The 15,733-nt window shown below is 37.3% G+C and overlaps 1 protein-coding gene across 1 annotated transcript; it reads left to right on the forward strand.

The window, feature by feature from the left end:
- Nucleotides 1–228: 228 nt before the first annotated feature.
- LOC127105283 (squalene monooxygenase SE1) lies at nt 229–2,940 on the forward strand. Its single transcript, XM_051042449.1, has 8 exons — nt 229–602; nt 839–950; nt 1,038–1,212; nt 1,294–1,462; nt 1,549–1,767; nt 1,883–2,158; nt 2,246–2,524; nt 2,612–2,940. The coding sequence occupies exons 1-8, from the start codon at nt 375–377 to the stop codon at nt 2,714–2,716; spliced, it is 1,563 nt and encodes a 520-aa protein (XP_050898406.1). The 5' UTR covers nt 229–374; the 3' UTR covers nt 2,717–2,940.
- Nucleotides 2,941–15,733: the final 12,793 nt, after the last annotated feature.

A 15,733-nucleotide genomic window follows, 5' to 3' on the forward strand; every position in this document is an offset into this window, starting at 1 on the left:
GTCAATGTAAATGAATATGTAGAAAATAAAATACTTCCACATTTCACAAGTGATTCCAACCATACAGACGTTAGAAAGAAACATGTAACATATATTATGGGTGGTAGGTAGGTAAATGGATCCAACAAGAGTTCCCTTAATTAGAGGGAAAATCATCTTAATGTCAAAACTCAAAATTTAATTCACAGAAAACGATATACATCAGCTCTATATAACTTATCAGTTAAGTATATTTATTTATGTACAACCGTTTGCCGCTATAAAAAGTAAATGAACAAACAACTAAACTACCTTTCATAATAATTTCCCTCTACCATTCTTCTAATAAACCACCATATCTTCTGCAAAAAACAAGTTTCATCATTTTCTTTGAGATGGATTATCACTATATTCTTGGAGGGTTTCTTGCTTGTAGTTTAGCATTTGTGTTTGTTTTCTATAGTTTTGCAGAAAAGAAGAAGGTAAAGGAAAGTGGTTCAAGTTCAAATGCAAAAACATCATCGGAAAATGGAATATGGTCACATGAGGTTGAAGGAGAAACTGATATTATTATTGTAGGTGCTGGTGTTGCTGGTGCTGCTCTTGCTTATACACTTGGAAAGGTATATATAATAAGCTTTTATTTCTTGAGTTTATGCATTTCATTAATATGCTGGTTTTCTTGTGATGTTGTTTGTTATATGAAAAAATAAAATACACTTCTGATTCATAGATCTGCTAAATAAAACCCTGTCAAATATCTGTCACGGCTAAATCGTGGTTAAATTGCGGCTAATTTATAGAGGGCCTCCAAAAACTTGAGAAAACTTTGAGAATGAGTAATGATTGTTTGTTGCAGGATGGACGGCGAGTGCATGTGATTGAAAGAGACTTGAGTGAACCTGATAGGATTGTGGGTGAATTGCTACAACCTGGTGGATATCTAAAGTTACTTGAGTTGGGTCTTGAAGGTATGCAAGAAATACGAACATTTCGAATGAATCAAGTTAAATATGTTTTTAGTCTCTACAAAACTCGGAGTTTTTGAACTATTGCAGATTGTGTGGAGGAAATTGATGCACAAAGAGTCTTTGGCTATGCACTTTATAAGGATGGGAAAAACACCCGGTTGTCTTATCCCTTAGAAAATTTTGACTCTGATGTATCTGGAAGAAGCTTTCACAATGGTCGTTTCATACAAAGATTGCGAGAAAAGGCTTCATCTCTTCCAAAGTATACATAATTTATTTGTTATATATATGAAGTTCAAAATTGAAAGTTAAGCTGTATTGAATCTTTCTTTCATTGATGCAGTGTAAAATTAGAACAAGGGACTGTCACGTCTTTACTCGAAGAAAATGGAACCATCAAAGGGGTAAACTACAAAAACAAGAGTGGACAAGAGTTTACAACAAAGGCTCCTCTTACCATAGTATGTGATGGTTGTTTTTCTAACTTGAGACGCTCTCTTTGTAATCCTAAGGTAAAAAGAAATTGAGAATTATGTTTTTTACTAATTTTGTGTTATGCTGTTATCATGTTGCTTTATGTATGTTATTATTTATGCAGGTTGAAGTTCCTTCTCATTTTGTTGGACTGATATTGGAGAACTGTAACCTACCATATGAAAATCATGGACATGTTATCTTGGGTGATCCTTCGCCAATTTTGTTTTATCCCATAAGTAGTACCGAGATTCGATGTTTGGTCGATGTGCCTGGCCAAAAACTACCTTCTGTTGGTAATGGTGAAATGGCTCATTATTTGAAAACTGTGGTAGCACCTCAGGTACCAAAATAAGGAACATTCTACCACATTTGATGTCAAATTTGTGTCGAAATAACACAACTCGTTCATTTACGCATCATAGCGCTTCTACTAATTGAGAGAATTACATGTTCAGGTTCCTCCAGAGTTGTATGCTTCTTTTATTGTAGCTATTGATAAAGGAAACATCAGAAGTATGCCAAATAGAAGCATGCCCGCCGCACCATATCCTACACCAGGGGCTCTTCTGATGGGAGACGCGTTCAATATGCGCCACCCTTTGACGGGAGGTGGAATGACGGTTGCATTGTCCGACATTGTTGTGCTAAGGAATCTACTTAAACCTCTACATAATCTTCATGATGCTTCTGCTCTTTGCAACTATCTCGAATCTTTCTACACATTAAGAAAGGTAAAGAAATATAATGTTGAGCTAGATAGTGTAATTTACCAAGTAAAAACTTTATGTACATTGTTTGATTCTATTTGCATTTTGCAGCCAGTGGCATCTACAATAAACACATTAGCAGGAGCATTATACAAAGTATTTTGCGCATCTCCTGATCCAGCTAGCATAGAAATGCGCCAAGCATGTTTCGATTATTTGAGCCTCGGAGGCGTTTTCTCAAACGGACCAATAGCTTTACTCTCCGGTCTGAATCCTCGTCCTCTGAGCTTGGTTCTCCATTTCTTCGCAGTGGCAATATACGGTGTCGGCCGCCTGTTGATTCCGTTTCCTTCTCCGAAACGAATGTGGATCGGAGCTAGACTAATTTCAGTGAGTATTTTTCAATTTCAATTCCATTTTACATGTTTTTTGATACTGTAACAAATTCTTAGTTCCATTTTCATGATATTATTTCAGGGCGCATCAGGTATAATATTTCCAATTATTAAGGCAGAAGGAGTGAGACAAATGTTTTTTCCAGCAAGTGTGCCAGCATATTACAGAAGTCCTCCTGTCCATTAAGAAAGGCATGGATCATATTCACATGTGGCCTACTAGTTACCAAAACAGTTGTGAGGGTGGACCATGTTCTTTATTAGGAAAATGATGTTCAACTACACAACCAGTATTATTGTACTATTTGTCCCTTGTCTTAAATATAGAAGATATTCTGTTGAAAAAATTTGATGTATTTGTCTATTTAAATTAATATGTGAATTAAATACATCAATTTTTATTGATCTAAATTAATCTAAATAATTTTTATTTTATGATGCGAGAGAGAAACTTTTTATGATTTTTTTTTTAATTTTGGACAGAAAAAATTAGAAAGACAAACTTCTAAGCAGTGGAGTAAAAAACTTAGAAAGACAAGTTTTCAAATGAGTTCAAATTATTGTGGAGTTGTCCTCTTAATTATATTTATGTGTTTGTTCTTAGAGTAAGGTAAATAAATCAGAAATTAACTTGTTCTCGTTAAATGTTATGGTATTAATTATTTAGTGTAATTATCTGTATAGTAATTAACCTCTATATATAAGAAATAACAATGAGAAAGAAAAAAGGCAAGAATTATTGACATGATATCAATAGATTTTCGATCAAACCTATGAGTTTTAGTGGTAATGTTGGTTTTATTCAGCGACACCTCACTGGATCGTTCTCGAAATCTTCTGGGTAGATTTTGGTTTTCATTAATCTCTTGCGATTGTGATCTGTGGTGCTCACAAGTTGCAATTTTGTTGTTTCTACTTGTTCGCAAATTGTGTTTGGTTTGGTCGTGTTTTCGTATTGGTGTCGGCAAGTATTCTGATTTGATGTGTTGATTTCCGTATTTTACTCCCTTCATACACGTTTTTTTGTTTGTTTCATTAGTATTATCAAGGGTGCACGTTGAAAAAAAAAAGAGAAAGAATTATTGGCATTATTATCTTATGCTACTTATGATGTATAGGAAATTGTCAAAGATTACTTATCTTTTGATATTGGTTCTCTTTGTGTGGCTACCTGAAACTTCTCCAATTCAAATAAGCTTGGGCAAGGAGGATTTGGTCCTGCTCTATTTTTTGTTCTCAAGTCATCTTTATTATTGGCAATATTGCTTCTATGGCTTCTGAAAAACAAAGAGATCATATTTGTGTTCATTTTATCGGAAAGAATTATCTTTCTTGGAAATTTCAGTTCATAATGCATGTCAAAGGAAAGAAATTATAAAGTCACCTGGACGGTGTCTCAAAGGCACCGACAGAAAAAGCGGCTTTAGAAGAGTGGGAATATAAAGATGTTCAAGTTATCACTTAGATTCTGAGTAGTATTGATCATCAAATGATTAATAATTTGTGCTCTTTTTCCACTACTCAAGAAATATGGGACTATTTGAAGCGTATTTACAATCAGGACAATGTGGCCAACGTTTTCAGTTGGAGTTAGAGATAGTTAATTAAAAAAAATGTATGTTGTCTGTTCAAAAATACTATTCTGGTTTTTTGAATCTGTGGACAGAACACTCTTCTATTATACATGTTGATGTTCCCAAGATTTCTCTCGTAGATGTCCAAGAGGCCTACAAAACAAGTGGGTGTGATCAATTTCTCATAATGCTCCGCCTAGAATTTAAGGTTGTCATATGAACTTTGCGGAATAGGAATATTGTTCCTTCCTTGGATGCTTGTGTTGGATAACTCCTTAGGGAGTGACAACGTCTCCTTACTCAAGACACCATGTCTCATGATGTTGTCACATTTGAGCCTGTGACGGTTGCATATGCTGCTCAGAGTAAAGGAAATGGTCGTGATATGCAACAAGTCCAATGTTTTCTTGCAAACAATTTGGACATTTTTCTCGCAACTGCAATAAGAATTTTGTAACTATTGCAAACAACAAGGTCATATCATCTCTGACTATTCACACGTCCTCCCCAGCCAGCACAACGTCCAGCCCAGGAATTCCATGCCACTACCAACTCTGCAGTTGGTCTTCTCCGTACTGGTGCATCTAATGGTGGTGTTCTACAATCTGAAATGAATCAACAAATGGTACTTCCTGCTCTTTCAGCCTTGAGAATTGAGGGTAAGTCTTCTAATGCTTCTAAACCATGATTTCTTGATTCTGGTGCATCCAATTGCATGACGGGCTCTTTTAAATACTTGCACAATTTACATTCTTATAATGGTAATCAGCAAAATCACATTCTTGATGGTAATAAACTCTTTATCATTGATGTTGGTGACATAACTCTAACTTTTGTGATTTACTTGTATCACCCGGACTTGCTTCCAACTTATTGTCGGTTGGTTAATTGATGGATAACAGTTATAATGTTATTTTTTCTCCTCTTGGTTGTCTTGTGCAGGAGCATGTGTCAGGGAAGACTATCGTGAAGGGGCCTAAATTGGGGAGATTGTTTTCGCTTCAGTTTAGTTATAATCATTTATCTTTTGCTTGTAATAATATTTTGAACTCTTATGAGGATTGGCATAGAAAATTAGATCATCCAAATTCGGTTGTTTTGTCTCATTTATTTAAAATTGGTTTGTTCGGAAATAAAAATGCTTGTCCTTCTTCTATTTCAGGCTCTGTTTGCAAATTGGCTAAAAGTAAAACACTTCCTTTTCCGTCCAGTGCTCGTCATGCCTCCACTTGTTTTGAGATGATTCATAGTGATGAGTGGGGAATGTCTCCTGCAGCGTCTCATGCTCACTATAAATATTGTGTCACATTTATTGATGATTACAGTCGTTTTACTTGGATATATTTTCTTCGATATAAGTCTGAAGTATTTTTTATGTTTCAGAAGTTTTTAACATTTGTTGAAACTCAATTTCAAGCAATTGTTAAAAAAAATTGGTCATACTCTGGAGGTGAGTATATGTCTCATGAGTTTCAGGAGTACCTTCAACAAAAATGGATCTTGTCTCAACAATCGTGTCCCAATACCCCTAACAATATGGGATGGCAGAGCGAAAGAATCGTTATTTTCTTGATGTAATGTGCACCTTATTTCTTCAAGCTTACGTGCCATCCCGGTTGTAGGTAGAGACTTTTTCCACAAATTGTATTTTTTATTAATCGTCCTCCTTCTACAATTATTGATTTTGATTTTCCCTTCTTTCTTCTTTTTAAAACTTAACCTGATTATAGTGATTTACATACTTTTGGATGTTTGTGTTTTGTTCACTTGCCTTTATTTGAACAAAATAAGCTTGGAGCAAAGTTTGCTCAATGTGCATTTATGGGGTATAGCAACTCTCATAAAAAAAAAATTGTTATGATGTCTCAAATTACCGCTTTCGAGTTACTAATAATGTTACATTTTTTATATTCAATATATGTTTCATTCTCATTCTTCTGTCACAAATGATATTGTTGTTCTTCCCAAATTTTCTTTTATGCCTCGATCCATAGAACATTATAAACCAGGAATCACATATGCCAGACAATGCAGAAAATAGGTTCTCATTGCCCCTCCCGACATTGATCTTCCACTTGATCCTGAACCGGTCGAACCACGACGTTCTAGTCGAATATCTAAAGCACCAAATAGATATTCACCAAACAGGTATGACTTCTCACATACTTCTCTGACTATCTCACTGTCTAGCATATTTATTCCTACTTGTTATGTACAGACTGTTAAAGATGCGTGATATATAAAAGCAATGAATGAGGAACTTCAGACTCTTCAAGAGAATTTTACATGAGATATTGTCTCTTGTCCCTCTGATATCAAACCCTTAGGCTGCAAATGGGTGTATTATGTGAAACTGAATTTTGATGGGTCTCTCAACCGTTTCAAGGCTTGATTGGTTGCCTTAGGAAATAAGCAGGAATATGGAATGATTATGATGATTTGCACTGGTTTCCAAAATGAAATCCATTTGTACGGTACTCTATATAACTGCTTCTAACAGATGGTGCTCTATATAACTGCTTCTAACAGATGGTTTCTTCATGGTGACCTGGCGGAAGATATTTATATGACTCATCCTCAAGGTTTATTCTAATCATCTAAGAGTGTGTGCAAGCTCAAACGCTCCTTATACGGTTTGAAATAAGCGCCTAGAGCATGGTATGAAAATTTTCGCTCCACTCTACTTGGGTTCTCCTTTACACATAGTCAATACGGTTCTTCTCTATTTATTTATAGAGCATCTACTGGAATTATCCTGCTTCTTATGTATGTTGATGATATGATTATTACTGATTCTGATCATGCTTTCATTCAAAGCCTTAAATAGCAGTTACAAGCATCATTTCATAGGAAAGATCTTGGTAATTTGCATTATTTTCTCGGTCTTGAGGTTCATTCTACATACAATGGCACCTTCCTCGATCAACACAAGTATGTCATAGATTTAATTTCTATGTATGGTCTCAATCGGCTAATCCAGTGGATACTCCTCTTGAGGTTAATGTTAAATATTATCGTGATGACGGTGATCTCTTGTCTGATCCCTTATTGTATTGTCAACTTGTGGGTATTAATTACTTGACTATTACTCGCCCTAACATATCTTTTGAAGGTCCAACCCTATAGGAAATAGACAGGGACCCAAAGAATTAATCAAAAACTTGTTCCATGATTCTTTGGACCTTTTCCTATCCAAAAATAAAGGAGTAGTGTCTTATAAGTTTAGATTTCCCTAAGGAAGTCGAGTACATGCAATGTTTCATATATCTCAACTTAATAAGCCTATTGGGGAATATGCTTCTGAAACTCAACTACCATAAAGGCTCGAGATAGAGCCAGAAGACTTAGAAGAACCTGAAGAACGGTTGGCTTCAAGGGAAATTATGAAAAATGGAAAGCGGGTGTGATAATGGTTGGTGTGTTGGAATGGGAGAGTCTTAGAAGACACCACTTGGGGGGAAGAGTTAGTTTTAAAAAGTCAATTTCCTTCTCTCATCCTTGAGGACAAGGATGTTATTTTTGAGGGAGGTAATGATAGAACCACTATTGTTGGGCATGTTACTCATGAAAGGCCCAATCTTGTTGCTTGGAGAGTGTATGTTCACAGGGGAAAGAAAGTGAGGAAAAATTTTGTTAACAATGTGACAAAGGAAACCCCTAATTCCTAGGAAGGTTGTTAGTAGTGGTAGATATATGGAGGATGAGAGTGTTTGTTAGGTCATGCACGTTTATTGTTATCATTGCATTATGATATTATTTTCTCTAGAGGAACTCTGTTCGGGTTATACACGGTAATTATTTTCCTTTCCTTTCATTAATCCAAATAACTTCATTCTTCATTCATTTACACGCTTGCATTCATTCTAATTTTGCGTAAGTTCCATCAGAGTCATACTACTCCAATAAAGACTACTATTAAAATCCTAATTTTATGTAGCCACACATGCCACATACATCATAAATAGAGTTCACACTCCTCTTTTGAACAACAATTCACTAAACCACCTAACATTAGGGGTTGCAAACGGGCATGCCCGCCCCGTTTAGGCCCGCCCCGCAAAAGCTCGCAAAAAAACGGGGCGGGGCGGTCATAGTTGAGGATGTAGGCCTAAAACTTAGGCTCACCCCGCAAAAAAGTGAGGGTGGGGCAGGGAAAGCCCGCAGGCACTGCACTCTTTAAGCCTAAAGATGCAAAAATTTATGTAAATGCATGTGCCCCCGCAAAAGCTCGCGAAAAAAACAGGGTGGGGCGGGGCGGGCACATTAGAGGGTGAGGGCCTAAATCCTTGGCCCGCCCCGCACTAAAGTGCGAGCAAAACGGGCATGTCCAGCGGGCCAAGCCTGTTTTTCCACCCCTACCTAACATCAACCTTCTCAAAACTTTTGGATCCCTTTTTTTATAACCAAGTTAGAGCCTAGCGACAAAAAAAAATCATTTTCTTAGGATACAAATCAGAAATGAAAAGAGTTATGTTATTTGATCTAAATGACATAGATAATCTCATTTTAAGAGATACGAACCATTATGAACATATCCTATCTTACCAAAATAAAAATTCAACTTTTCATTAACATACCATTTACAAAACTATATCCCTGACCAAAATGAACCTGAGCCTACAGACAATATTGACACCAAACTTCCTCCAATCAACACCAATATTAAGACCAACCAAAACCATAATTCACTTGATAACACATTAACCAATAAATCATTACTCATTGAAGAGGAAGAAACATTTAAACTCAATTAAACTAAGAATGACCATGAGCAAGAATCTTACATGTCATAGAACCCATAAAATCAACTAGACATACCAACCAATCACCCTACTTATTTGATTACCTATGCAATTTGTTGATCAATTCTACTGAGCCACCATTTTCAGATATACTCTGTTTTATGACTCAATTTCGTTATTATGCTAATATCTTTGATTTTTGTTCCAAATTTTCTATATCTATAAGTATTGACAGTGAACCGAAATATTACATTGAGGCATGTGCACACCAGTATTGGATTGATGCCATGGATTTATTGTTGAATTCCTTAAATCTGAATAACATTCAGCTTTGTGCCTCTATGTAATTAGGAAGCATAATAGATTTATGTAGTGTTATATTTGTGTAAGTCCTAAACTAGGGCGTCCTCGCCCAAAAGTCGTGTCGCACGGGCGACGACCTAGAGACCCGCCCAAAAGTAGCTTTGACGTATGAGTCAAGAAAGAAAGAGTCTCCACTAACTCTTAAAATAATGGTTTCCAATAACTTCCTCCAAGAATGAGGGAGCGGTTGTCGCCACTAAGGGCGACTTAAGCCCTAGGTCCTAGAGATCTCTATAAATACATCTCCCCATAAGAGGAGAAGAGACAAACCCTAAGTGATACATATTCATTACATGGTTTAAAGCACAACGCTCATTTCAGTCTTAACAACATAATTACCTATAATTACATGCTTTCTACCAATCATCACCGATCATCAACAGAGCATTTCACCTCACGTGAGCATGTCTCCTATACTACCTTAAAAGATATTCGCACAGGATTTTCGTCATCGTGAGGAAGCCCTAATCAACATATCATGTTATAAACCTACTAAGTCCTCTGAGTCTCATAGTCCTTGCATGGGGAACACACACGCATGTACGTTTTGAAAATTACACACGGTAAAACTAACATGGGCCACGCCCTTTTTCTAATCACCATCACCATTCATGTTGTTACCTTTCACTTCTATATTTACCCACCTTCAACTATGGTTAATAGGAGAGTTCCATCCCCTATGCCATAATGCACTAGCGATAACGGTGTTGTCGATGCCCTAGTAGAGATATGTGTTGTCATGGATGAATTATGCCGCCATAACTAGATGTTGGAAGACGACGTCTACAACATCAGACAGCGTCAATAGGACTTCAACCCTTTAGAGGAGATGGGATTGTTGGAACCCTAACCACTCTTCGAGGGGGAACCTGTCCTAGATGGTTTCCAACCTCTCTCCTTAGTCAAGTTTGATGGGTTCAACGATCCTTACAAACACGTTGCCTCCACCAATATACAGATGGTCGTCATATGAGTGCTCGACTCCCTAAAATTCCAGTTGTTATTTGGCACTTTCAGAGATGTCGCCCTCAGATGGTATATGGGTTTACCTAGTGCTTCCATCAACAATTACCAGGAATTGGTAAAGAAGCTGGTACACCAGTTTGCCGATATCCTCCACAGGAAGATGTCCATTACCATCTTGTTCAATATATGACAGGGTCCATCGGATTCGTTGAGGCATTATCACGCCCGTTTCAACAAAACCGCCATTAGGGTCATCCCACCAAACCAAGAAATGTTTGTGGGGACATTTTAAATGGTCTTAAGGTGAGACATTTCAATGATTCCCTCGCGCAGAAGCCAGCATTGTCGTTGGCAAAAGTGGTCACCATAGTTGATTGCTACATAAAGGGAAAGGACATTAATTCCAAAAATAAGGCACGCAAATTTAAAGAGCTTGTTCCCAATGTCAATGACTTACATCATCATAGGAAGAGAAACTATGTCTCGCCCATAAAAGACAAATCAACATTCAAAAGGATAGGTAAGGCGATAGAGAGCTTCATACTCGTCATGAGTAATTCCCCAACTGCACAACATCCCTATATTGTATGCCCCTAAGGCGGATGTGATGGGTTATAAACTAGGAATATGGTGTAAGTTCCACAAGGTAAAGGGACATTGCACCAAGGACGGATATCAACCCAAGAAGGAAATTGAAAGACTAATACAGTAGGGGCACCTCAAGAAATATGTTAAGGGCGACCCCTCTCTCTCGTTAGATAAATCTAGCTTGCGTGTATGAGATGATGCTGGGAGACTAGGCCCGACAAAGCCAAAGAGTTGCATCAGGTCGAGGATAGAAAGGTTATGTGTCACACACTTAACACTATAGTATGAGGGTTTACCGAAGATGAGGAAACTAACTCTTCCAGAAAAAAGGTACGCTCGCCAGATCTTGAGTGTAGAAAACCTCCCTGAGGTCAATATTAAAGGCGAGCTCCAAACAATGGAACCACGATCGCCTTCTTGGAGAAATATGCAACTGACATTCACCCTCCTAACGATGAACACGTGACCATTTCCATCAAATTTGAAGACTGAGATATTAAAAGAGTTCTCGTCGACCAAGAGAGTTTCGCTGACATATTGTAATGGGATGCATTTGAAAGACTTTGCCTCGACCCATAAGACATAAAGCCCTTCATAGGGTCACTAGTTGGGTTCAGAAGAACATGTACAAGTAAAGGTATATATCACCTTAAGGATCACCTTTGGAAAAGAAGATCAAGCTAAGGAAGTAAAGGTTAGGTATCTAGTTATCAATGCCCCATCTTCGCACAATATGATTATAGGAAGACCAACCTTTAATCGGATGGGCGACGCCTTGTCTACTATGTATTTGTGCATGAAATACTTGTTCCCAAATAGACGAGTAGGGGTTATCCAAGAAGATCAGGAGACCGCCAAAAAGTGATATGCATAAAGTCTTGTGTTGAAGAGAATCCACACTCAATGCGGGAAGGACGAAAAGATAAGCTCGAGAATAAGCCACCAGAGGAATTCCACAAAGGCGAGTAAACCTCTTCCCTAACCTCTGAGGAGATCTAAGACTAAAGATTTATGAGATATACCCCCTGAAGATGTCAACATAGTTGCCATATGTTTTTCTTTAGTATTTTTTAATTGTTTTATTTTTATGGGTGAGTATTGTATCTCTGCCAATTGTAAGGAACAAGCTACCTTATGGGGTGTACTACTTTCCATTTTTGCTCTTACAAGGGACGGGGGTTTTAATGAGTCACCTCACTTTTCATTATGTTAAAGTACGCATGTTTGGCTCTCCATATCTTTGTTAGAAACTTAGGAATTCAAAGCGATCAGTTGTTGGATCCTTAAACGGGATCATTTTCGTTCAATGAGGCGATCAATCTCAGAATCCTTAAACGGTATCTTTGCCATCCAATGAGGAAATCAATCGTTGGATCTTCAAGTGAGATCCTTTTTTCCCAATGCAGCGATCTACCGTTAGATCCTTAAGTGGGATCCTTATCGCCCAATAAGGCGATCAATCGTTGGATCCTTAAGTTGGATCCTTTCGCCCAATGAGGCAATCAATTTTTGGATCCTTAAGTGGGATCCTTTCCACCCAATAAGGTGATCGATTGTTGGATCCTTAAACGGGATCCTTGCTTCCCAATTAGGTGATCAATTGTTGGATCCTTAAGTGGGATCCTTGCCGCCCAACGAGGCAATCAATCGATGGATCCTTAAGTGGGATTCTTGTCGCCCAACGAGGCAATCAATCACTAGATCCTTAAGTGGATCCTTGATGCCCAGCAAGGTGATCAATCATTAGATCCTTAAGTTGTATCCTTGTCTTCATATGAGGCGATTAATCGTTGGATCCTTAAGTATAACCCTTGTCGTCGAATGAGGCGATCAATCGTTAGATCCTTAAGTGGGATATTTGTCGCTCAATGAGGCGATGTTGGATCCTTAAGTTGGATCCTTGTCTCCCAATGCGGCAATCTATCATTGGATCCTTAAGTGGGATCCTTGTCGCCCAATGAGGCGATCAATCGTTGGATCCTTAATTTGGATTTTTTTGCCTAATGAGGTGATCAATCGTTGGATCCTTAAATTAGATCCTTGTCGGCCAATGAGGCAATCATTCGCTGGATCCTTAAGTGGGATCCTTTCTGTCCAATGAGGCGGTCAATTGTTGGATCCTTAAGTGGGATCATTTATGCCCAATAAGGCGATAAATCGTTAGATCCTTAAGTGGAATCATTTCCGCCCAATTAGGAGATAAACCGTTGGATCCTTAAGTAGGATGTTTTCCGTCCAATGAGGCGATCAATCATTGGATCCTTAAGTGGGATCCTTGTTTCCCAATGAGACAATCAATCTTGGATCCTTAAGTAGGATCTTTATCGCCCAATTAGGCGATCAATCGTTGGATCCTTAAGTAGGATCCATATTTGTGGACAAAAGTGTACCCTATGTTTATGTGGTCTACCATAAATACTTCATCGACTTGATGGTGATTCACGAGTACAACTAGGGGCGCCTGTTGGGTCTACCTGCACTCGAAGTCTGGCGAGGGTCTTCATTGGAAGACAAAGTAGATGACAGGAAGTTGCACGCTACTTACGATAATTTTTTGTTACTAATATTTTCATAACTATTTTGTTACACTAGTTATTAATATTTTATCTTAATTATTTTCAGGGATGAATCATCTCTCAGTTTCCTCGCATTTCTAGGTGGGAACATGTGTCTGACTACACTGAGGATTGACCACGCGTTGTCGTCTTTATCCCGTACAAAGGGAATTAGGCGATCAAGTCCTTTTGGGTGTATCCTGACTGCACTATAGCGGATGGCATTGCCTTTTCCCATAAGGCAGTCACCTTCAAACACGTCTGATGGGCCTCATTTTGTTATAATCCGGATGGCTGGAATGTGTGGCATGTCTCATGTATATGTATCTTCCCGAGCGAGTGATGTGTTAGTTTAGATATTTGCAAATTATTCTGAGATACCCCTTAGAGTCTGCTCTCCCCACCGTCTGCCGGAGAGATCTTGATGTGATACTTTAGAATTTTGATATTCATTTGGTATCATAGGGGCATCGCATGGTGTCAACTCCTATACAGTGGGCTTATGCAGACGACTACATTACATGGTTCTATAAGGTGTGATACCATATCATGACACTAGACGTTCCTGGAAGACCACCTAGGTCATTTAATCATGAGATACTTTAGGCAATGGATGAGCACACTCAAGACGTAAGCAACATCTGTCGAAGTATTATGGATATGGAGAGATTGGGCATATAAGCATGACTTTTTGAGGTAGGCAATCCACAGTTGACCCTCTTGTCGAGGCTCATAATTCCTTGTAGTATATGCGGAGAAGTCGTCGGTTTATACATACTCAGTAGTTTATGTTTTGTGTATTATTTTTTGTATTTTCAAAACAAATTATGTATGATCGATACATTTCGATTTTACTTCAATTAATGTGTTACATTTTTAATGTATATGTAGCACGTTTGAATCAATTCATGTACCCATTTTTTAGTTTATGGTCTAAAATGACCTAAAATATAAGTTGGTCTAAAAAAATTTAAACGTTGGGACAGTGTTATTGTCTCGAAACCATTCATAGGAGTTTTCGAAAATGTATCTCTGGATATATCCCAAATATTATACCAACATATCTTCATGCCATATTTTATTCAAAATGGAGTGGCTATCAAAAATTACAAAAATTATTGTGATTTTAAATACGTCTGAAGATACATCTTTGAATAACAATAAAGATGTTTTTGAGTTTTCAAAAGTACTGGACGCACCCCATAAAGCATGGAAAGAGCATTTCCCTATTTCAAAGGATAGGATATTGTCATTTTTCCTCTAATATTAAAGAGTCAAATAAATGGATTCTTGAAGTCCGGGGACAAGATATAGTCATTTGTCCTCTAATATTAAAGAGTTCAATAAATAGATTCTTGAAGTCCGAGGACAAGATGTGGTCATTTGTCCTCTAATATTAAAGAGTTCAATAAATGGATTCTTGAAGCCCGGGAGTCGCCAATTATCCAGGTGATTGAGCGGTTTCATAGCAAACTTAAAACTGAGTTTGATTGATGGCCGCTATTTAAACAGAAGTTCAAGGTGTTCACTACTTGCTCCATCGCCTGGTCAAAGCCATTAATCATACATCTACATATCAAATCCTTAGATCATACTCGAAAAAGTTTGATGTTATTTCAGCTAATCGATCCTATATATTACTAGGGTGTGTTTCTTTCAAGATTTTAAAAAATATTCCTGGAAATATTATCATGGGAATGCAACATTTTCATGTTTGATTCAATTTTTAAAAAATTATTCCAAGGCATATTTTTATTCACATGAACTTTATTTATTAATGATTCTTTTATTTTTATTCCAAGGTTTTAGATGGAAATCCAACATTCCCATGAAAATAAAGTCAACTAACTACAACTCTCCACTACTACTCACATTTATTTATTTATTTTATTTTTTATAATTTTTAAATTAAATATAAACAATCCTAAAAAAAATAATTTTTGCCGAACACTTATATAATATTATTCCAAATAATAATAATAATAATGGGAATAAGATTTCAAGAAAAATTACTTCTAAACTTTGAAACAATCACACCCCTAATAAATATTGGCAATCTACCGTGATTCGCAACACCCATCCCTGAAACACTTGAATGGAGGAAAACAGATGAATATTCCTTGGATAATGGTATCGTAGTTGTGCGGCCACCAAAATTTCACCAACCTCCTGGGCAACCGGAAAAGAAATGGATTTGTGAGGAGAATCATAATCGCAACAAACATATAGTGCATTGTAGTCGATGTAATCAAACTAGACATTACAATACTACATACAAAGCAGAGATGATTAGTAGTATACAACAGTTTTAGATGTCTGATTTTGTACTATATAGTAGTTTAACTAAAGATCTAGTCTCTACTAAACCATCTAAAAACCTCATGTTTAGGCCACACATGACCCTTTTGGCGGAAAA

This window comes from Lathyrus oleraceus, chromosome 7 (genome assembly GCF_024323335.1).
Source record: "Lathyrus oleraceus cultivar Zhongwan6 chromosome 7, CAAS_Psat_ZW6_1.0, whole genome shotgun sequence".
Taxonomy (NCBI): domain Eukaryota; kingdom Viridiplantae; phylum Streptophyta; class Magnoliopsida; order Fabales; family Fabaceae; genus Lathyrus; species Lathyrus oleraceus.

Bases quoted from the DNA above. Each gene is read 5' to 3' on its own strand.
- LOC127105283 (XM_051042449.1), top strand. From the start codon at position 375: ATGGATTATCACTATATTCTTGGAGGGTTTCTTGCTTGTAGTTTAGCA. The intron at 1,463-1,548 runs GTAAAAAGAAAT...TTATTTATGCAG, and splicing joins GCTCTCTTTGTAATCCTAAG to GTTGAAGTTCCTTCTCATTT. The intron at 2,159-2,245 runs GTAAAGAAATAT...TGCATTTTGCAG, and splicing joins CTTTCTACACATTAAGAAAG to CCAGTGGCATCTACAATAAA.